At 41.7% G+C, this 21,273-nt stretch overlaps 2 protein-coding genes across 2 annotated transcripts in view; one reads left to right on the forward strand and one right to left on the reverse strand.

Moving 5' to 3' along the window:
• snx33 (sorting nexin 33) overlaps window positions 1-10,128 on the reverse strand; it is a 36,873-nt gene extending 26,745 nt beyond the window's left edge. Inside the window, exon 1 of the mRNA XM_084059296.1 lies at window positions 7,627-10,128. Within this exon, the coding sequence (XP_083915422.1) occupies window positions 7,627-9,076 (1,450 nt within the window). The 5' untranslated portion in view covers window positions 9,077-10,128. The remainder of the gene's footprint in view (window positions 1-7,626) is intronic.
• Window positions 10,129-11,377: 1,249 nt separating this feature from the next.
• snupn (snurportin 1) lies at window positions 11,378-20,877 on the forward strand. The gene is made up of 9 exons (XM_084059372.1): window positions 11,378-11,489; window positions 12,529-12,694; window positions 13,317-13,506; window positions 15,343-15,447; window positions 16,532-16,628; window positions 17,076-17,173; window positions 17,942-18,019; window positions 18,382-18,462; window positions 19,086-20,877. Exons 2-9 carry the CDS (start codon window positions 12,537-12,539, stop codon window positions 19,410-19,412), a joined length of 1,134 nt encoding a protein of 377 aa, XP_083915498.1. The 5' UTR covers window positions 11,378-11,489; window positions 12,529-12,536; the 3' UTR covers window positions 19,413-20,877.
• The last annotated feature ends 396 nt before the right edge of the window (window positions 20,878-21,273 follow it).

Here is a 21,273-nt window from a genome sequence, read left to right on the forward strand (position 1 = left end):
ATTTCTACATTGTGGTATTGCTACTTTTTCTTAAGTGAAAAATATGAGTATTTCTTCCACCACTGGTCAACGGTCAGGATCTCTGCACCATCCCACCCTGTGTGAATCGTCTCTACCTGATGGCTGTCATAAATAAATGGATATGCCTTGGCTGAGGCTCAAAGAGGTGAAGCAGTATGGAGTCCAAACCTTCAGACTAGATTTACTCTTTTCTTATTGAAACCAGAACAGTGGCCCAGGCAGACATAAGAGAAGACCAAGAGAAGAGAGAACCAGACAGAAGAGAAAGAGATGAGGAGATGGGGCTTAAAGGGAGATTTCACAAAGAACTGTTGGTTTAGTCACGTGGTTCATGTCAAGGGCCCCTAAATTAATATGTATTTGGCCACAGACCCCCATCTGAAAATATTTTGTGCCAGGGACCCCATACAAGACTTGTGTTGTTTATTATTATAATTTAGTAATAAACTCTGCTATCGAGAAGCAGTACCTTATATAATATCTCACAGACATATTATATCCCCATAAATCTAATACATCTTACAACAATATATTTAGCTTTTCCTCACATCAATGACATTGACATATTCCATCAGATGTAGTGTTAAATATACGTGGCTCAGTGAAGAAAACAACATGGCCTAAAAACCCTCACTGCTGGAACATATACTGTATATACGTTCCAATTACATTACTTGATATACAGTATCAAACAATGATATGTCTGTAACTGCCAAGACAAGCAGCTTTGTGATGAGGTCATTAAGGTGGGGGGGGATTAAAAGACAGGAAGTGAAGGGACAACTGGAGGACAAACAGCAATTGAAACATTTGTTCCAGGCCAATGAAGGCAGAGTAAAAGCAGAGATCAGGTCAAGACAAGAGAGATGTGCAGATGCTGGAGCTTTCCTCCCTGCATCTTATGTCTTAAGTCCTCTCTCTTCATCGCAAAAGAACATGATGTTTCATCAGATTACCTAAAGCTTTGACCTTAGTTTGCTCTCCTTGACCTTTGCTCTCCTCCTTGTACTAATTGACAATAAAACGATGTGACCTTCTTCTACAGTTGCACTCAATGTACATTTATCAGTGTCTGCTAGAGAAGTGAATGTACCGTATACTGTACACCCCCTATAGAATCTTCTCTTTAAATCTGATTTATTAAGTCCAGATGGAGCTCGCCCCTAAAACACCCCAAACCTGCAGGTCACAGGTTCACCAGAGACCCTGCGTGTCCAGAAGCCTGTTATATGGAAACATCTGTTTGTTGTAGGTACAGTACTCACATTCATTGGAATGTAATTGTGTTTCCATTCCATAATAAATAACAATGTGAACTCTTTTAATGACAAATAGTTAGATACTGTAGATTTGTGTATAGATGGTCTCTGGGCAATTTATACATTGGATTTGGAAATGTCCCAAGTTTGTTTAATATTGGACATTGGTCCTTAAAACAATATCTTCTCAATTCTGCAAGATGCTGCAATCTGTTTGTTTAATTGTCATGATGATTTTCAACATAGTAAGACAAAGTGTGTCTGAAGATTAAGAACACAATCTTAATATTGACACACAAATGGGAATTTCACATCTGATTGCCAGTTCTGACTATTTATGATGGTCGAAGAGATAGATGAGATGAGATAGATGCTTGTTGCCAAAATGCTCTGTATTAACCATTACATAATATTAATAATAGAAGGAAGGAAGGAAGGGGTGAAGAGAGGACAAGATCCTTCTTGTCTTGGAGAAAGGAAGAGGAGGATTAGGAACAATATGAGTACAGAAAGGAGGAGAGGGGGGGACCATGATGAAGGGATGAGGTTAGACAAAAAGGAAGAAGAAAGGCTGAGTGGACAGGGAGATCTTGTAATGGGCTTGCGTCTGTTCTGTTGTCACAGCTGTTCCTAGATCTGTAAAACATTCTTAACATCTGCATGAAGCACTGTCACTCTCTCCGCTTTCCTTCTGTCTGTCTCTCCTACGCTGTCTCCCTTTCCGCTGCCCTAGTTTGTCTCTCCTACACTGTCTCCCTCTCAGCTTCCCTACTATGTTTTACTAAAGACAGCATATTCATTGGAGTGAACTGCCCATGTCCTATTGTAAAATTATGAATCAGTTATTAAAGGGACTACACCATAAATTAATAAAAAATAATAATAATATTAATATCATATTGTTTATGTCCCTCAAACGTTTTTCAAATGGTTTGAGCCTAAATCAAGCCTCAGATATACTCATTCCAACTAACTTCTCTCTGGCTTATAAAGCACTTTCAGCTGCAATACCAAAACGTCCTGTTGGGCAGAGGGGTGCTACTGAGCAATTCTGTCTGTCAAAATACATGGGTAGAAATGGTTTTCTGCCCAAGCAACCATGCCATTCTGAGATGGCCTGTTCAGACACGCCCATTCTGAAAATCTCTGAAATGAGAATGAATGACTGAATGTTAAAAAAAAATATTTTTTGGGGTACAAGAGACACTGGGGAGCCCAAAAAATACCCCCCCCCCCCCCCCCCCCCCCAAAAAAAAAAAAGAAATTCATGGTGTATCCCCTTTAATACATGACAGTGAATGATGACATTATCCATTGACTTGACTGATTTCTCACTGACTCCAGTTCTGTGGGGGGCTAACTTTTCTTTAGTCAGACTTAGGTAGGGAGGGGGCAGGTTGGCCTTGACCTAGGGAGGCCGACTATTACTGTTTCAATCCATGGCACCAAGAGGGGGATGCATTCACTTGTAAACCCGTGACTGGAGTGGCTGGTGGCTGGTACTAAATGCCCGGTGCCCACCAACTCTGGCACTGCACTCCAGGTGAACTCACTGAGCTGACATACGTAATGTCTGTCTAGGAGGGAAAAGACACATTTCAATGACTTTCATCCAAGGCCAGCAGGTACATGTCGTTTTAAGCATCTTAACCATTACACTCAACAGCCACAAAGCCTTATTTCCTGCCTCTCTGCCTCCCTACCCAACTCGTATTACCTGATATGGGGCAACAGTCATTTAGAGATTAAAAAAGTGGTATTTTGACTAATCCCTAGACCGGCTGTGACAATTAGAGCAGCGGAAATGAATAAGAAATGTTCACTTCACACTTGACAAATTCTGTTGAGTTGCCCTTGCGCAAGGCACTTAACTTTCATTTCTTATAGTATACTTCTGCTTGTTGGACTGAGGTTGAAGACTGTAAGAGCATATGACTTCAGTCAGCTTTGCCTGGTTTTAATTTTTTTTTTTAAAAGGTGTTTGACAACAGAGCTTTTTCAAGACCATTGTCTCTAGACATAACTTGTAGATCTGCTATTTTCGGTGTGTAACAACATTGTGCGACAAAATATAGATCAGGCTTTAGATTTTGGTCATGGGGTCACTGATTTTGCAGGCTTGATCTCCTCAGGCAGGTCATTTCAAAGTCCAATCACCTTTTGTCTTCAGTTGTAGCTACTTGGTCATTACAGCGATCTGTTAAGTTATAACTGCAATTCCCAGAAGTCTGTTCGAAATTAAGCTAGCCTCGCCCCAAAACAAATACAGCATGGTTTGAGCTGACGGGGCTCCAAGTAAGTACACAAGCGGACACGGCACTCCACCAAAAACACCTCTAAAAGTAGGAGTATTTATTCACTGACAAATAATCTAAACTGTACACACAGTATTCAATGCGGGAGGAATAGCCATGGCCATGGGATTCATCCTGCAATCTGCCTTCTAGATAGATTGTGATTCTTGTGTCCAAAGTTGACATTTTGACTTGAGGGCCAGAAAGACAGACATTACCATCCTCAACCCGTCACCACCAAAGGGGCTGAAAACTGTACAGGCATATATTATGGATGTTACAGTCAAAGATATGAAATCAGGGCTGTAACTGCCTGAACTGTTAAATAACCTTTAGGGCTGTAATTGGTCAAATTAGGTAATGCTATTAAGTCATAGAGAAGCCATTGGCCCAGAACATTAATTCACTATCACTAACAGCTGCTGGCGGCAAGTTAAAACAATACTTGTAATATAAACAATAGGCTTTATCAAACCGGGACTGAATTCAAATGGTACGTTTCTCATTTTATTTTTTGGCAGCACTTATTTATTATTTAAAAAACTATCAAAATGCTTTGGTTGGGCTGACCTTTATCAACAACATGAGGAAAAGAGGAAGAGAGGACAGGACAGGAGAAGGTTCAGTTTTCAGGTGCATGTGTCCCTCACTGGGAATACTTGAGTAAAGTGAGACTGGGATTACTGGAAATGCAGGCTGTTTGCATTCACTGATTCAGTCAGATAACATGCTATTCATTCTGACAAACCAGTATCAGGGCCACTCCCTGCCTTTGATACCAAATGGTTTCTTGTCAAGACATGGCTGCTTGTGACATTGTATGAGAACAAAGCCGTTAAGACACCTCTGGCCTACAAAGTCAAAGAGCAGTAACCAGTAACTATGAGTAGTACAGTAGAATACACAAAAATGACCTCAATGTTTACTTTGTCTTCTGCCCTGACAGACGTATTGCTGGTACTGAGGTGGATTCCATGTAAAGCACTTTAACCTTTATAAAATGCCACATGTCAGTTACTGTTGTTTGCCATTGTTGGGAAGACATGCCTCATGCTCATAACTACTATTGAGGACACTGAGGTCAAGTCCTCTAGATTTATTCAGGGGATTTGGGAGGTTTAGTGACCTGAGATGCAGACGCACCTTCCAAGATTCCCTATTTTGTCGCTGAGCAGGATGTTTCAATGTTTTGGGAGAAGTACAAGGGAGACCTAAGCTAGTGCACCTGGCTGGAGGGATAAAAAGACCACAGGATCAGCTGCCTGCTGCAGATGTTTACAGATTAGGTTACTTGACACTTTTATCAGTGTCTTTTGAATGAGATTAAACCCAATGATGTCACAATTAGCTTTGATGGCAAAATCAAATTTTGAATCATCTCAGAATTTCTTCTTTGTTTTATTTTGGTGCAACATCCTCAGATAACCTTCACAGCAGCTTCATCTCAATATAAAGCATTAAGCACAAATCTTACCCATGCTTTTCCTGCAATGATAGCAGTTGCAGTCTTCATCCTCATGGTTTGTTATTGAGCTACTAACTTCTTTGTCTAGATCTTACGAGATTTCCCAATGAGGCCAGTAGGCAAAGGGGTTACATCCCTGAGAGCCATAAACGCAGGACTGAATTAAGTTAACTGCCAAGAGAGGCTAAACTTGAAACATAATATGCCACTGATTATATAGATGTTCCATATGTGGCAAATACTGAAATCAACCCCAAAGGTCTGAGTAGGCCTGTTTGTTGGCTTGAAGTCCTGCATTCCTGTACCTTCTATAAAATCCATACGTTACCCTAGAGAGGAAACCTCAGATGTCAAGAGATATAATGTAGCCCAGTTACTGTGCTGGCACTAATGAAGGTTACATGGTCGAGGCATTTCCCTTTCACCACAGATATACACACGTTTTTATAACTTGGACATGACACAGCACTGTCAGATTTGCGTCATCTACAATGTGACTAATAAACTCTCTCTTTGTATGTTTCTGTATTTTCATTTCTGAGTGTGATCTCTTATTGTGTTCATGACTGCATATTTTATCTATTGTAAACCAGGATTGTCTTTTGCCTGCTGCAAACCAGATTTCCCATTCAGAAAATCATGCATGAACTTACTTGAATAGTTATGTAGATATATACAGTATATTAGGTTTTGTATGCACCAGTTTCACCTATTGTATTGGGCTTCTAAAACTCCTGAAGCTTCCCTTTAGCCAGTATGTTTCAGTGTTTCAGAGCACTGTCAAAAGTCCTTTAGCGTAGGAAAATATGTACATCAGCAAGCCTAAAACACTATGGGTTTACTTCAGCCAGCTGGTAAAAATATCACCACCAGACTAGACTGGGGTGAGGGGTGTGTGTGTGTGTGTGTGTGTGTGTGTGTGTGTGTGTGTGTGTGTGTGTGTGTGTGTGTGTGTGTGTGTGTGTGTGTGTGTGTGTGTGTGTGTGTGTGTGTGTGTGTGTGTGTGTGTGTGTGTGTGTGTGTGTGTGTGTTTGTGTGTGCGCGTGCGTGCGTGCGTGCGTGTGTGTGTGTGTGTGTTAAGACTTGAGATGCTGGAGGCAAAACCCTTTGACCTACAATGTCAGGCATTACTAACAGACAGACACAGAATGCTTGTTCACACTGAGGGCTTTAGAAAAATGTCTTTAAGAAACAGGCTGTCAGCATATTGACACAAGCTATTTGTGTTATTCTTGACTTGGAATTAAAAACAACGTACTGTTAGTTTGGAGCAGTTGACTCTATTGAAGCTGTCACTGTCACTGATTTGACTAAACGTTTTAGAACAGTGGCAAATTTACAAAATCTCCTACTTCTGTCTCCCTTTCTAACTCACACTTTCTGTCTCTCCTTTCACTTTTCTTTTAGATTGTCTCTTCTTTATCATGACACACTATGTTTATTGTTGTTCTGTTGTCTGTTAACTAAATGCACAGCAGCTGTTTCCCACTGGAAAGAAAGTGATCATAGATCTCAATGGGACCAACCTGGATAAATGAAGGTTACATAAATAAATAATAAATAGAATGGTATGCAGCATTTGCCACATTTTCCCCTATGTGCACGCCACTAGAACTGTTCTCATTTCTTCCTCAACTCCAGCCGGCCACTGCAACAATGTTACTGAGTTATTATTGGTGACATTTAAATCTTCCATAAGTCAATTGAGGTTAATTTGAGTAACAAACAATCAGCGAAAATAATCACATTTTTTACCGTCCTTTAAACATGGCTACACCCTAGTTGCTGATAATGTGAAAAGAACAGCCTTCATTTGTTCATCTACAATCTGCTTGGTCATGGAATTCATAATGTGAGATAAGACTGAAGGAATGTTGGAAGAAGAAGAGCGATTTGCTTTCAGCTGAAATGGTTCCAGACATCTACAGGAAGTGGTTAATGGTAGTTCATGGTGGATGTTTTTCACCCTCATTACTTCTATTAAGCACCTTCGCATCTTATTAAGCAAAATCACCAGATCACTAACAAACTCCCTGGAGGGAAGAGCTCATTACCTTGGAGGAGGATGCTGATAAAAACAAGCAGTGGAGTTTCTATGCACCAGTCTTAACTTGGCAATGAGCAATGAGCATATTACTATTCTAAATTACATTTGACACAATTACAATCACATTTCCGAAAACTATGACTTATTTTTGCCTCTCCAATGATTAATACCATCTGGGAAGTTTGTATAAATTGGTCAGCTATTATGGTCATGCAGGGCTCCAGACTAGCTTCTTTGTTGGTTGCACTGGTGCTTGTAACTTTTTCATAAAGGTGCATCAGCATATCATTTAGGAAGGTGCACCCACACATAGACAGATCTGCTAAATGTAAGTTTTTTACAGATTTTAGGTGCATATGTGGCCACAATGGGTGCACTCTGGAGCCCTAACTAAGTTTGCACTCATGGATGGATGGAGAGCTCATTAGTACCTTTTTTTAAATTACTTTTATATGCTATTGCTCATGTCTGAAACATCCCTGCAACACCCCCTCCACCTAAACACAAACAACCCACTGATGCTTTGGTGTCTTTTTTTACCTTTCTGTAGGTGAATGATGTCAGGGAAGTTGGAGAGCAGGCCCTGGTACAGAGACAGCTTGTCCAGCATGAGGAAGAGGTCGTACTTGGGCTGCTCTGCGAACAACTCTCCGATGTTCTCGTATGTGCGTCCTGTGTGCGAGATGGCGTTGTTGAGGCCGTCCGAGCTATGTGGTGGGTCAAGCATGAAGGCCTGGCTGATGTTCTGGAAGGCATTCCCCAGCCGCTGGAACTCCTTGCGGAACCCACCAAGGTGCTTGCGCACAAGTTCTGAGGCCACATGTGTCAGCTGCAAGACACTGTCGTCCATCTTCTTGGCAAACGACTTAAAGGAGTCAACGCGCTCCTCTACATCCTGGAGGTCCTGGTGCTCGTTGGGGATCTGGAAGGTCAGCATGAAGTGGGCACCAATCATTTCATCCTTCTCTGCTCGCCGCTTGCCCAGCTTCCATTGCTTGTCATCACCACACATCATGAAGTGTTCAAACCCCTCGTACTGGGAGAGGACAGGGTGACTGGTCATGTGGTTTATCCAGAGGATCAGCCGTCTCTTGCGCTTCTCTATGAAGTCCTCCTCAAAGCGCCCAGTCGCCTGCTTCTCCGGAAGGTGGGGAACGGAGATCACGGTGAACTTGTGCAGCAAGCGGTTGTACAGCCAGTCAAAGTGCTTGTAGCGTCTGTACACAGGATGACCTGTGTGGCTCGGTGTGACCCGGTAGGAGATGTATGTCTTGATGCCCTTGAACTTGGTCTGTTTAGTGGGGTCCTCAATGGAACAGGTAAAGGGCTGAGGGCTCTCCTTCCACAGGGGCCCTTTGGGGCCCATCTCAATGGTGTAAGACTCTGCGATTTTTGCCATCATGGGCACATCTCCAAGCACAAACGCCTCGACACCGGACCGGACAAAGCTGGAGAACCGGTTCAAGTTCCTACCCACCATACTTCCCTTCCTGGAGCTGGAGATGCTGTCCTGCCGCTCCATGAAGGGCTTCGCCCTGTAATGCACATTGGGGTTGGTGGACATGGGGCTACTCTGGGGATGGGCATGCCCGTTGGCGCCCCCACCGTTCCCCCTCCTGTGGTCATCATCCTCCACCACCGTGGAGCTGTCATCCCAGTCATCCCAGTCGTCATCCTCGTCGTCATAGTAACCCTGGTGGTAAGGCGTGTTGGGCGCCGACGGGAAGTAAGAGGACGACGGGGAGTCATTTCCTAGAGACCCTGCAGGGCTGATGGAGCAGTCTGTGAGGTTGGAGTTGGAGCGGGGGCGGATGATCTCCACATAGGAGGCCGGGAAGAGACCCCGCTGGCCGCGGCTGTTCTCGCCCTGCAGCCAGCCGTCCACCGAGTGCTCGTCGAAGATCACCAGCTCCTCGTTCTCCTGGATGCTGATCTCCTCTTTGTTTTCGCTTTGGAATGTGTAAATGGCTTTGGCTTTGACCGACGACATCTTGATAATAACGCTATTAATGCCCTAAATTCCCCCCCAAAGCAGCCCTCCTCCCCCCCAAAAAAACAAGTCTACAAACTATTGTGATGCTGTTGTATCTTGATACATTTTGTATCTGTTAATCTCCACACTGTCTCTCATTACATGACAGCTGTTTTTTGGTGCGGGATGGCGTGACAGAGTATATTCAAAATTAATGATATGGTAATGAACTGACACAGGAGACAAGAGTCAAATGACAAAAGCAAACTGCTTATATTATAATCTCAAATGCATTTGCTGTGTGCAATAGCGACTATCTCTCAGCCCATTGGGGCTACAGTCTTACCTTTTTTATATACTTTTTTATTGGGGACAATTAATTAGCATATGGCAAAGGTCATTGCATATAATGTCACCCATTTTTTTTTGTTTACACATCACAAAACAAACCAAAAAACAACATACAACCCCCCCTCAAACAAAAACAACGCTTTTCACGCGTATTTTGTTTAAAAGCGTAACGATAACTTTATAGCGGCTTCATAGCGCATGACAACGTGATTTTCCCCGGTGTGTTAGGCGTCCTCTGCACCGTGCACATCCCAAAACACACGCAGGTTAAAGAAACAAAAGCCAGCCGAGCTGCTATTAAAACAATCCAATGGTCGGTGTAATCCTGGGTGATTTGTTCACTCCTCAATCATCGGCTTATAGTTTTTACATCGCAGATCCTAGAAGCGACTCCTTGACGCACATTATTCCCCAGACAAAGCGGTCCGTTTTGCAGCAATAGATGGTACAATAATAATGGTCTCCTGTGCTCTGCATTCCCTCACAGACAAACTTGTCCTGCTTTTTCCCTGGTAAACAGGTTCTTGCGCATCATCTTCCCTCTCGGGCCCTTATTGGAGTGTAAAATAGGGAATTACTCGCCTGATGCTGATGATTCCAAAACATCAACACGCCACCACAGACCTGTGTTGTTTCCTCACAATGTATCCATCATGCGCTCTGCAACAAAGTAACTCTTTCCATGACGTGAGGCTTCTTGGACAATTGAGGCAAGTTCCCCCTCTTTTCATCTCCTCCTTATTCTTTGCGAGCAGGGGGGAAACCGTCTCCTCACTGCCCCCTATGGGACAAACTGACTATTGCGCAAATCATGTAATACTTCTACTAATAATAATCATTAATAATAACAATCATTAATAATATATATGTAGTAGTAGCCTACGCCGCAAAATCCCCTGTGTTCATGTAACTATGAGAGTAGGATTTTACTGTGCAGATCCAACCAAATCAATCACACATATTATAATTATGTGAAGAAAATATTCTGATTGATGATTCTGAACAACAGCAGAACACCCTGGCTGCTGCAGCCTCATGTCTATGTGAGAGCAGTCACTCAGTGGGACATGTTTTTTGGATTGATTGAATACTTTGATGCAAGTGTATAAGCAGAAATGCACATTAAAAAAAAAGTTTTGCATTGATGAAGGAGCACATAAATGGGAGAGAGAAACATGGTTATTGTTCAAGATAGAATTATCAGTGTCTGATACACACTCCGAGGCAGACGGTGGCGGTAAAGCACCATAATGTTGGCTTTTGTTTGTTGTTGATTGATTGAATACTTTATTAACAATTTGCAAACAAAGGCACGGTGGCACCTATGGGTGGCACAGATTTATACAAAAGAATGCTAAGAGGATAACCCAGATAAGGCCAGGGCTTGTTTCCATTAAGGTCCTGTGTATTCAATTCATCGAGACATTTTGCCGCAAAACTACAGAAAAGTGTGCATGCATCAGCAGCTAGGCAGGCAGCAGGGCTGCAGCTGTAAAACCCCGGGTCAGCTTCTTCCGCTGTTTATCGGCCAACTAAAAAGTCACCAGTGGTGGTCAGTGTTGCCATGTCTCTTTATCATAAGCGACTTTGGGCTTGGGGGTTGTAGTTGCTTATTTGAGCTTGTTTCTAAAGTGTAGTTACTTATTTAGGCTTGTTTCAAATATTTTAATTATTATTTAAACCAGTGGTTCTCAAATGAAAAATGTTGAACATCATGAAAATGTTTTGTGCCCGGGAGCATTTGTGTTGTTAGAATGTTTCAACAATATTCCAAATATTCCACATTTTATTGCAATAGTTTTTGAAAATAACAGATTGGCTATTTTCAAATAGCCGATGCAATGCAAACATATACGTTTAAAGTGCTCATGTTGCTTTCTTTGGGCTTGTTTTCCTAGCTTGGGATCCAGACTAATTTGCTGCGTTCGGCGACTCAGTCTGGGTTCCAGGCTATTGTTTTCCTAGACCTGGTTGCTTATTTCTCTCACGAAATTTGGCAACACTGGTGTTGGTGGGAAATATGATTATGACTGTAGCCTGACGTCACCACGGTAGCCGCTCTCTGCTCAAACAACACAAGGTAGCGAACATTACTAAACTGGTTCATATAAACTATTGTTTATCTGAAGGTGAACGAGGGTTTCTGTTTTATACACGACGGTGCACGTAAAAACAAAACGTCTAAAATTACCATGTCGTCTGGTGGAAACGTGGATTTCACTGTTATTCTCTGCACGACTACTTTAGCATTGTGCTAACATCATGTTAGCCACATAAGCAGAGATGTAGCAAGTCGTTAGCCTCATAGCATAATTGCCTAAGTCATATTTTAAGGTTTTCGGAAAAGACGAAAAAACACTTTTCTGTCTTAAGTCAAAGAGATGACTTACGCAAAAGGTGCTTCTTTGTTATTTCCTGAGTCATATTTTATCTGCCTTTATTTACATCTGCTTAACTCTACTCTTCTAACAGTTATGATCATGGTGCCTTGTCTAGGCCAATCAGAATGCTTATTACATTCAAAAATCACTTTCTTCCTAAAGTCATGTCTTTGACTTAGGTAGAACGTGATTTTGGAATGTAACAACCATTCTGATTGGCTTAGGACATAGGCAACAAGGCACCATGATGCATAACTGTTAGGAGAGTAGATTTAGGCAAAAGTGTCAATTTGACCAAAAAGTTACATAGGCAATTATGTTATGAGGCTAACGAAGTGTGCATCCAACTCTTCTTGACTGGTATTACTAATTTATGTTGCTCTTTCATTGAGAATTATATAAAGTACTAGGGTTGTAATTATTGTAAAGAATAATCATCTTATGTAAAACCCTAAAAGAAACTGTAGTTTATCCTCTAACCATGGCCAATCATGGCTAGTTAAAATATTTATGTTTTGAGCACTGACTATATTAATCAAGTCACTCTCGTCTTTGTAAGCTTTGGCAAAACCTCCCTTTTAGCAAGTTGAACTGAAAGACTGACTTCTAAAAACTTTTCATAGGACAGTTTTATTTGGTGCCTGCCTACTGATAAAAATAACTGATTAACAAACCTTGTGTGTCGTGGTTTTAAATCAATCTAATAAAGATGAATTCATCTGCTGTGTTGTCCTGCAGGCTCCCCCATGGATGAGCTGACCAAGACCCTGTCGGCCAGCTTTGCTGTGTCCAGGGAGCCCAACAGTACATCTTGTCCCCACCCTCGTCTGGCCCAGTACAAGACCAAATACAGCTCCCTGGAGCAGAGCGAGAGACGCCGCCGCTTCCTCGACCTGCAGAAAACGTCAGCACACTTACTTTTCATTGATTGAATTCTTTATTTAGAAGGTTGCAGAGAAAAAGCACATGGAAGTACAGTTTACTAAAATGGATCGCTCATGAAAGCCTCAATGGCTTGTTTCAAATGAGATCCTCACCATCCTTACCAGCTCTGGACTCGAAGTCCATCTCTGTTACAATGCATAATAATAATGATAATAATATATACACCTGGAGATGCAAGACCCGCACACATCAACATGTCCCTTCCAGAGATATGACAGATTATGTAATTATGACCTTGACCTTTTCAAACCAAAAGTGAATCATCTCTTCAGGGTGATCTACTGATCTTTTTTTTTAAAGGGGTAGGATATGCACAGCCCCACAGTTTATTTAAACACAGTGCTGGACCCATGCAGGGCTTCATCAAGAACTTCATCACTTGGTCTACTGATCATTCCCATCAATTTTGATGACAATCCTTCCATCCGTTCTGAAGTTATTTTGCTAACAGACACCAGAGACAGGTCGATTAACATACCCTGCCACTCATTGCTGCGGTCAGGGTAATGATGATTGATTGATAATAATAATGAATAATCCTTCATTGTCTAAAAATGTCACTCATTCTCTGTAAATGTCAGGAAAAGGTTGAACTATGTGAACCATGCACGGCATCTGGCTGATGGGGACTGGACAGGAGCAGACAGCGATGGTGAGGATGAAGGGATGGAGAAGAAGGAGCAGGGGGAGGAGAAGAAGAAGGAGGAGGAGGAAGATGATGAAGGGATGGAGGTTGAGAAGAGGAAGTTGCCAAAGCATTATGCCAACCAGGTGAGGGTTGTATTTTAAAAGGGCAACTTCACATACCTCTGTCCTGAATCCTATTATTCAATAGTGAGGAAGATGTGAAAGTCTGGAGAAAGTTCACCATCCATGTTTTTAAAGAGCCTTTGAGAGAAAGCCCTCAAGGCATACAACACACTGCAAAGAGGAGGCAGTGGGTCAGGAGGTAGAGCGGCTCTCTGGGAGTCGGAAGGCTCCCAGTTCAATCCCCAGCTCTTCCTAAATGCGTGTCAGAGTGGCCTTCAGCAAAACCCCAAAACCCTCTTACTGCTCCCGATGAGTAGGTTGGTGCCTTGCATATTTGCCTCCGCTGCCGGTTATGTGCAAGTGTACCTCATTGTACTAGTGGCAAGTAATGTGTAACAGCATTCTGTCAATGTGGCATTGGTGAATGTGATGTGTAAAGTGAATTTGAGTCCTTGGAAGACAAAAAAACAACAACTATAAATGTTGTCAATTTAATTTTACATTTTCACATTTGCTCACATTGGCAAAATCGCTATATAAACCTAATTTATCCAATGAAGGTTTAATGAGTGTCTGTTGTTTTGTTTTAGCTACCGCTTTCAGAAATATCTGTGTAAGGGCCTATATGATTTCATTTGTTTGTTGGAAGCAATAATTTGCTATGTATTGATGTTATATATTTCAGGCATCGTTTCTTTACCTAGTGTAAGAAAGGTTGTCTATAGATGTTTGTACTTGAATTTGTTCACATGACCAGCACAGTGCAATAAGCTGTATAGTATTTCAATTGTCTGTCTTGGCCACAAGAGGGCGAACGTGTCTTCAGGATGATAGGGTTTTTGTTCCTACATTATTATTTGTTTGCACTATGAAACTCTGAATCAGTTCTAATGCCACAACACAGATTGCCTTGCTCTCATTGTTCTTGACAATTAATATGATTCTGATTTATAGAATATGGTAAACAGTTGTACCATATTTATTGAACAGTCCATGACAGATTATCCAGCGCTCTTAGTACCACAGAGATCTTAAACTTTATAAGAGTTACGGTTAACTAAATGCCAATTACAAGGCGATTTTAAACTAAAGGTTAGGCTGCTGGGCCTGTTTTTGGTTCAAATCCCTTCAAGCTTTGAAAAATCCTTTTAACAGTTACTGTTGAGATGCCCTTGTGCAAGGGACTTAGCTTTAGTGGAGCTAATCAGCCTGGGACTGTATAGGGAGGCTCTAGAGCAGGGATAGTGATCAATTGAGTTGATCAAAAACCTTTATTAACCATTATTGTTGGATGCGCATAAAACCTTTCTCCAGACTTTATTTGACCTTTTATTATTCATATTACATTGTCTCACTCTCATTCTTTGTTTTATTATACAATTATTGACTTATTCTATGCTTCAATTATTCTATTTAGCAGCCTATAATAAGATCTAGTGATGGTTTATACTGTCTGGCACTAGGGGGTCACATACAGTCTCATGTGCCAAAAAAGATCATAGTAGATGATCATAGTAGAACATATTAAAGCTGCACTATGTAACCTTCCTCTTCTGTCCGGACTTGAACCCGTTTTCTGTGCGGTTTCTGTGCTGAAACTTCTTGAGCCAATATAGCCTGCCTGCTTGCTCATAAATTGAATCTTGATCAGGTCGAAGTGTGTCGGATCCTGTATAGGTGAGACATGACCTTTGACATGATCTAAATGTCTCAATAGAAGAGCAGGGAGACAAAAATACAACCACCCCAAAGTTATATTGTATAAATTGGACAAAATAAAAATCTATTCATAAAACTGTCACATAGTGCCACTTTAACATGAAAACATTGTCATATTTTTGTTTGTTTTTTCTCCAGCTGATGTTGTCAGAGTGGTTGGTAGATGTTCCATCAGACCTGAGTTCTGATTGGATGCTGGTGATCTGTCCTGTCGGAAAACGATCCCTCATTGTCGCCTCCAAGGTATCCGGCAAACACTCTCCTAGACCAGTGGTTCTCAAACTGTTTCATGTCAAATTAATGTCCCAAATTAATATGTATTTGGCCATGGACCCCTAACAGAAAATATTTTGTGCCAGGGACCCCCATACAAGATTTGTGTTGTTAAAATGTTTCAAAAAATGATCGTAAAAGACTGTCTTGACATGTATTGAAGGACATATCACCATCACAATATTCTGAGGAAATATTGCAATATGAATTGCTGTCAGAGCTGTGACAAACCTTCAGAAAGGCATGCCAGTGTGCATCATCTTAGCAGATGACGCAGCCTGTGATTTAGTCACAAATGTGGCTGCAGTTTTACAAAAGCAGCAAAGATCTCAACCCTGTGGTACAGAATTCCTCAACCACTGAACGAATGAACTCTGACTGAACTCTGGATGAACCCTTGTGTGACTGACACCCTACCTTCCTGTGATACAACTGTGTGTGTGTGTGTGTGTGTGTGTGTGTGTGTGTGTGTGTGTGTGTGTGTGTGTGAGAGTGTGAGTGAGTGAGTGAGTGAGTGAGTGAGTGAGTGAGTGAGTGAGTGAGTGAGTGAGTGAGTGAGTGAGTGAGTGAGTGAGTGATGCCGTCATTTCCTGTTTCATAACTCCACCGGGAGTGTAATTCCATGTAACGGGGCAGACATCTTTCCTGCTTTTCCAAAACTGTAACCACACTGATTGAATTATTATGTGTATGGATTATTAACCACTTCCAACCTGACATCCCTATTTTGGGCATGTCATTATAGGTGATAATTTCCCCCCAAAATGCAACGAATTGTCAACATTTTCAAAAATCACGAAAACAGCATTAAAGTTCACAACACATGGTGTTGCACTGGGAACTTGTAGATTGGCTATTTTCACTATTCGTTGTATGGCAAAGTATATTAGGGTGTACTTTTTTTTAATAATGAATGGACAGTGGTGAATCTCAAGTTGACCTCACTGGCCCGGTCTCTAAAAGACAAAATGTCAGCTGTCATATTGATTTGTGGGTCACAGTATCCTGTGTGTCCCTGTGGTCCCCTCACCCCTGTGGTTCTCCTGTTGTCCAGGGGTCAACGGCAGCGTACACTAAGAGTGGGTACTGTGTGAACCGCTTCCCATCTCTGCTTCCTGGAGGAAACAGACACAACTCAGCCATGGGGAAAGGTAGGCGGGCCCACAGTTCATTGGTTCATGAATAGCTAAGGGACGGCATTGACTTGGGATATTAAGATTAATAAGTAAAGGTGATATGAAGTTCGTAATTGTAAGTATAAGTAAGAACTCCTTTATTGCACCAGTAGTCATATGAAGTAACATAACCTTCTATTCACACATCTTTTAAAATCTCATATTGTCATTGATAATGAGCTTTTATCACACAAACAACAAAAGAGACAAAAAAAAACTAAAGAGAATAACCTCTACAAGCAAAGCAACAAACACACCCCACATTACAAAAAAAGAAGGATGCGCAAAGACATATTAAAAGAAACTGACAATAAATAGAACTGAATCAGCCTATCATAATAATACAAATAATAAGTAGTAGTATTATTAATCAATTATATTATGATGTTCTATATATTGTTTTCTTGTGTGTCCTGTGTACAGACTATACCATCCTGGACTGTATCTTCAGTGAGATGGACAGAACATATTACATTCTGGACGTCATGTGTTGGAGAGGACACCCTGTGTACGACTGCCCTGTAAGACTCACTGGACTGGACAGAATTAACTTTACAAAGCCTTTACTTTATTAAACTTTATTAAACAAAAAAACTTTACATAATATAGCATATTTCTTACAACGTACAGGCAAAATGTCTCCTTTTAACTCTGCGCACACACAGAGGCAGAGAGCAAGGGAGCAAGAATGATAGAGAGATCTCCACCGATAAATATTTGTCCGGGTACCCCCATTTGAAAAGGTTTGTTTCAGGGACTCCCATAAGAGAAGATTTATATAGCTGAAATAGTGCAGTAGCTGCAATAAGGGCATAAGTGACATAACTGTTCCTCATTTAGCTGGGGACCCCCTGGAACCCCATCAATAAACCTTGGGGGACCCCACTTTTAGAACCATTGATCTAGATACCATAATAATTTAAGTATCTAGTATAACTAGGGTTGTAACTGTTTTATATAGCTTCATTCTTAAAGAACTTCAGTAATGTTTTAATTATCCATACCAGGCCGGACCGATTTTTCATATTCCATTCCAATTGGCTTTGATTGATTTCCAAAATTTGGGTAGCCAACCTGGCCTGGCCGTGCTCCAAGTAGCGCACTTGTCTAATTAAATAATGTTCTGAAATGGAAAGAGATATCTATCCTCCCGGAATCCTTATCTAATCTGGTAGCAACTAGTGATGTCTGGAGCACATATGTGCCTGTTAATCCTCCATGTTGCCTTATTTTCATGATCTGGAGAGGAGTGTTGTTTACAGCTCATGTTGATGTTTTCACATCAACAGACAGAGTTCCGGTTCTACTGGCTCCAGTCCAAAGTCGAGGAGACCGAGGGCCTGACAGAGATAGCCAAACGCAACCCTGTAAGTGTCCACTGCAAATGCTAAGCTAGAATAAACCTCACGTATTGTTACAAGAAGTTTTGTTTGACTTAGGCACCAAAGTCATCTTTTCCCTTCTGGCTTCTCTAAATCAAACGATAATGAATGCATCTGACTGGCCCAACAACAGAGAATACACTGCATGTGTTTTAAGTGAGGCCCATCACAGATGCACGAAGTAGAGATAGTCATGTGTCTTGTGGTGTTTTTTTTATCATGAATCTGGTCTGTTTTTAACTCAACCACAGTGAAGCCACATTTCCTTGTGAGTGTGAACACTGGACCGTATAGTTTTAATGCCTATCTGTTCTACTGATAACATGTTTTTGTTTTGTTTTGGACAGTTCCGGTTTGTCAGTCTCCAGAGTTCAGACTGCGCCACAGAATCCATCCAGAAAGCCCTGAGCACAGACTACAGCTTCAACGTAAGAAAAGAAAAGCATGCCACTTTCTACCATTCATATCATCTTTTACAATATGTTTCACTTAAATCTCTGTTTGAACAGTTTAATTGGAAACAGAATGTGTGCCTTGTTTTCATAGGCCACTGTCAGGTGTATGTTGTCTTATTGGGGCAAACAACTGAGAGGGAGACAGTGTAGGAGAGACAGACAGTAGGAAAGATGACAGGGAGACAGTTTAGGAGAGACAGAAAGCTGACAGGGAGACAATGTGGGAGAGAGAGACAGAACAACTGACAGGGAGACAGTGTAGGTGTGACAGAAAGCTAAGACGGAGAGAGTATTAGAAAGACGGACAGTAGGAGAGCTATGGGGGAGACCGACACTACCAGTCCACAGAGTGTCAACAAGTAGCATAATACAATTCTGTATTGTAACAATATGCATATTGTACCATAAACACACTCATGTTACCTGTTGTGTGGAGTGGACTTTGACTAAAATCTTCTTGTTGTAGAAATGATGTTGAAAAATCTTGCCAAATCTTCTCTTATGGGTGTCTTTGACAAGGGAAGTGAAGCCCATGTTATAACAGACTCTCCTCTGTTGTTGTTGTTGTTCTGTAAAAAAAATAATGTTTTCATCAGGTGGACGGCGTTCTCTTCTACCACCGGCAGACCCACTACACCCCCGGCAGCACCCCCCTGGTGGGTTGGCTGCGACCCTACATGGTGGCTGACATTCTGGGCATGGATGTGCCCGCGGGGCCCCTCACCACCAAGCCAGCCTATGCAGGCCACCAGCTCCAGCAGATCCGCGAACACAAGAAAACCTCCAGCGAGGTTCGACCGGTCGAATGGAACGGACGCTACGAGCTGGAGTACTTGTCCACGCCTAGCCAGGACAGTGGAGATGGGGGGCCTACATTCGCATTGCCCCAAAAGCCCATAAAGGAGGCTCAGATGGAGAACTGAACGTAGAAGAGACGGTCAGAGGTGAAAGATGGGGTAGGGTTAACCACTTAAACCCTCTAGACTTGAGTTGGCTATCTACTTGGACCTCTTTTTTCCATCTACACCAAAACTCTTAGCCAAAAATAGATGATCTACAAGCAACTGCAATGTGTCTGCTATTTTTGGCTAATGTTCTCAACTTCCGGCCAGAATAGATGCTGGGCTTCAAGTGGTTTTGGGTGATTTATACTTTGCTGCGCGCCGGTGTCGTGCACAGAAAATGACAGATCTACAAGCTCAGTGTGAGCTTGTAGCTTGGTTATTTTGGTGTACAACATGGCACGCAATCAAGTATAACTCAAGCTTTAGCAAGCTGCAGGCTGAGTATTTTATGGTGTCGGTTTATATTTTAGCTGTTTGGCTGTTGTTGTTGTCCAGGGTGATGCGGTATAAGCAAGGAGGTCGGAACCCTTTGACAAAACACACGGCTGCAGCAGAGATGAGAACCCGAGGCCATGAATAGCTCTCTGTTACTCGATTGATAACGTTTAGCACCGCAGGGCCGAACCGATCACAAAATGACTAAGGACAATAGACCTCAAAACATCCATGACGTACCATTCAAATCTTTCAACAGTCACCCTGTTCTGAGGGAGATTGCCACAGTATTTCCACAAATGAAAACCTTATATTCTGCTCTTCACCGCCATCAATGCAGGTTTAGGGTTTGACATACAGTGAACTCATGGGAAATGGACACGGTTTGTTCCTCATCTGTTGTGAGAGAAATCTGAGGAGATGCGTATTGTGCCATTAGTTACTTTGTCATGGTTTGTCATTTCACAATGCTTAACGAAACAAGAGGGGCAGGACGTAAAATGAGAGCTGATGGAAACAGTTGGAAATGTGAGATGCGCAGTCTGTTTCTCATGATCACTTTGTCACCTTGTAACACTTCAAATCACCTTCATTTTTCCCTTGTTCATTTGGCCTGTTTTGGGAAGTGGTACGGAAGTATGCCTAATTATACTCCATTGTACAACAACAGTCCTTCAATCCAACAGTGTCGCTACTTTTCAGTAGCGACACTGTCGTGCGATGGAGTAAAAAATGTTTTTTTTTTGTTTTGAGTGACTGTCAATTCTACACTCTATAATTCATAACGCTTTCATCTAAACACAACCTAGGAATGTAGGAAGAAACAAAAAATGTCTCTTGAAGAGAACAGTTTTCATTATTGGAGAATAATTCACTTCAGATTTATAATTTAAGAGGGAGGAGTGAGTTGTTGTTTGACTGAGGACTACTCAGGACTTGGGACATGTTCCCAGGTTGACTGAAAAGTTCTTTAAGAAGGAATATTAGTGGTGATATGGATGTTTTCTACTCTTGTTTTTAAAATTTGGATGTTGATGTTTCACGATGCTGCTTATTTTGACATGTTCAAGTGTAATATCTCTGAATAAAAGTTTTTACTGAGCTGTCATTTGTCAACACTAACATCAATTCTACAAAGCCAAAGAGCAGCAAACCCTCATTATACATAATCTGAAAACTGTGTCGCTCAACGAACACAACATATTTTAAACAAAATAACGGATGATGTAGCCCTGTGTGTCGTGTATTGTATTGCTGTATGCAGATGTGGACACGAGTCACACGACGGCACGTGCTGTAGTAATTTATAGTTTGATAACTAGACCATCATCATGACCGGTGATATTTGAAATGAACACTAATGGTCCTACTTAAACGATGTATGTTTTACGGTAGCGCATGGTCTGAATCACAGGCCACAAAAATAACATTCAGCGAAAAATAATCACACCAAGGGGCGACTGTAGCTTGGTCTTAGTGGGTAGTGTGGCTATCTGGTAATCAG

This window comes from Gymnoscopelus microlampas, assembly GCF_963454915.1.
Source record: "Gymnoscopelus microlampas genome assembly, chromosome: 6".
Lineage (NCBI taxonomy): Eukaryota > Metazoa > Chordata > Actinopteri > Myctophiformes > Myctophidae > Gymnoscopelus > Gymnoscopelus microlampas.

Coding starts and splice junctions, on each gene's coding strand:
- snupn (XM_084059372.1), top strand. CDS start 12,537: ATGGATGAGCTGACCAAGACCCTGTCGGCCAGCTTTGCTGTGTCCAGG. Junction 16,629..17,075: donor CAACTCAGCCATGGGGAAAG/GTAGGCGGGCCC, acceptor TCCTGTGTACAG/ACTATACCATCCTGGACTGT. Junction 18,463..19,085: donor GCACAGACTACAGCTTCAAC/GTAAGAAAAGAA, acceptor TGTTTTCATCAG/GTGGACGGCGTTCTCTTCTA.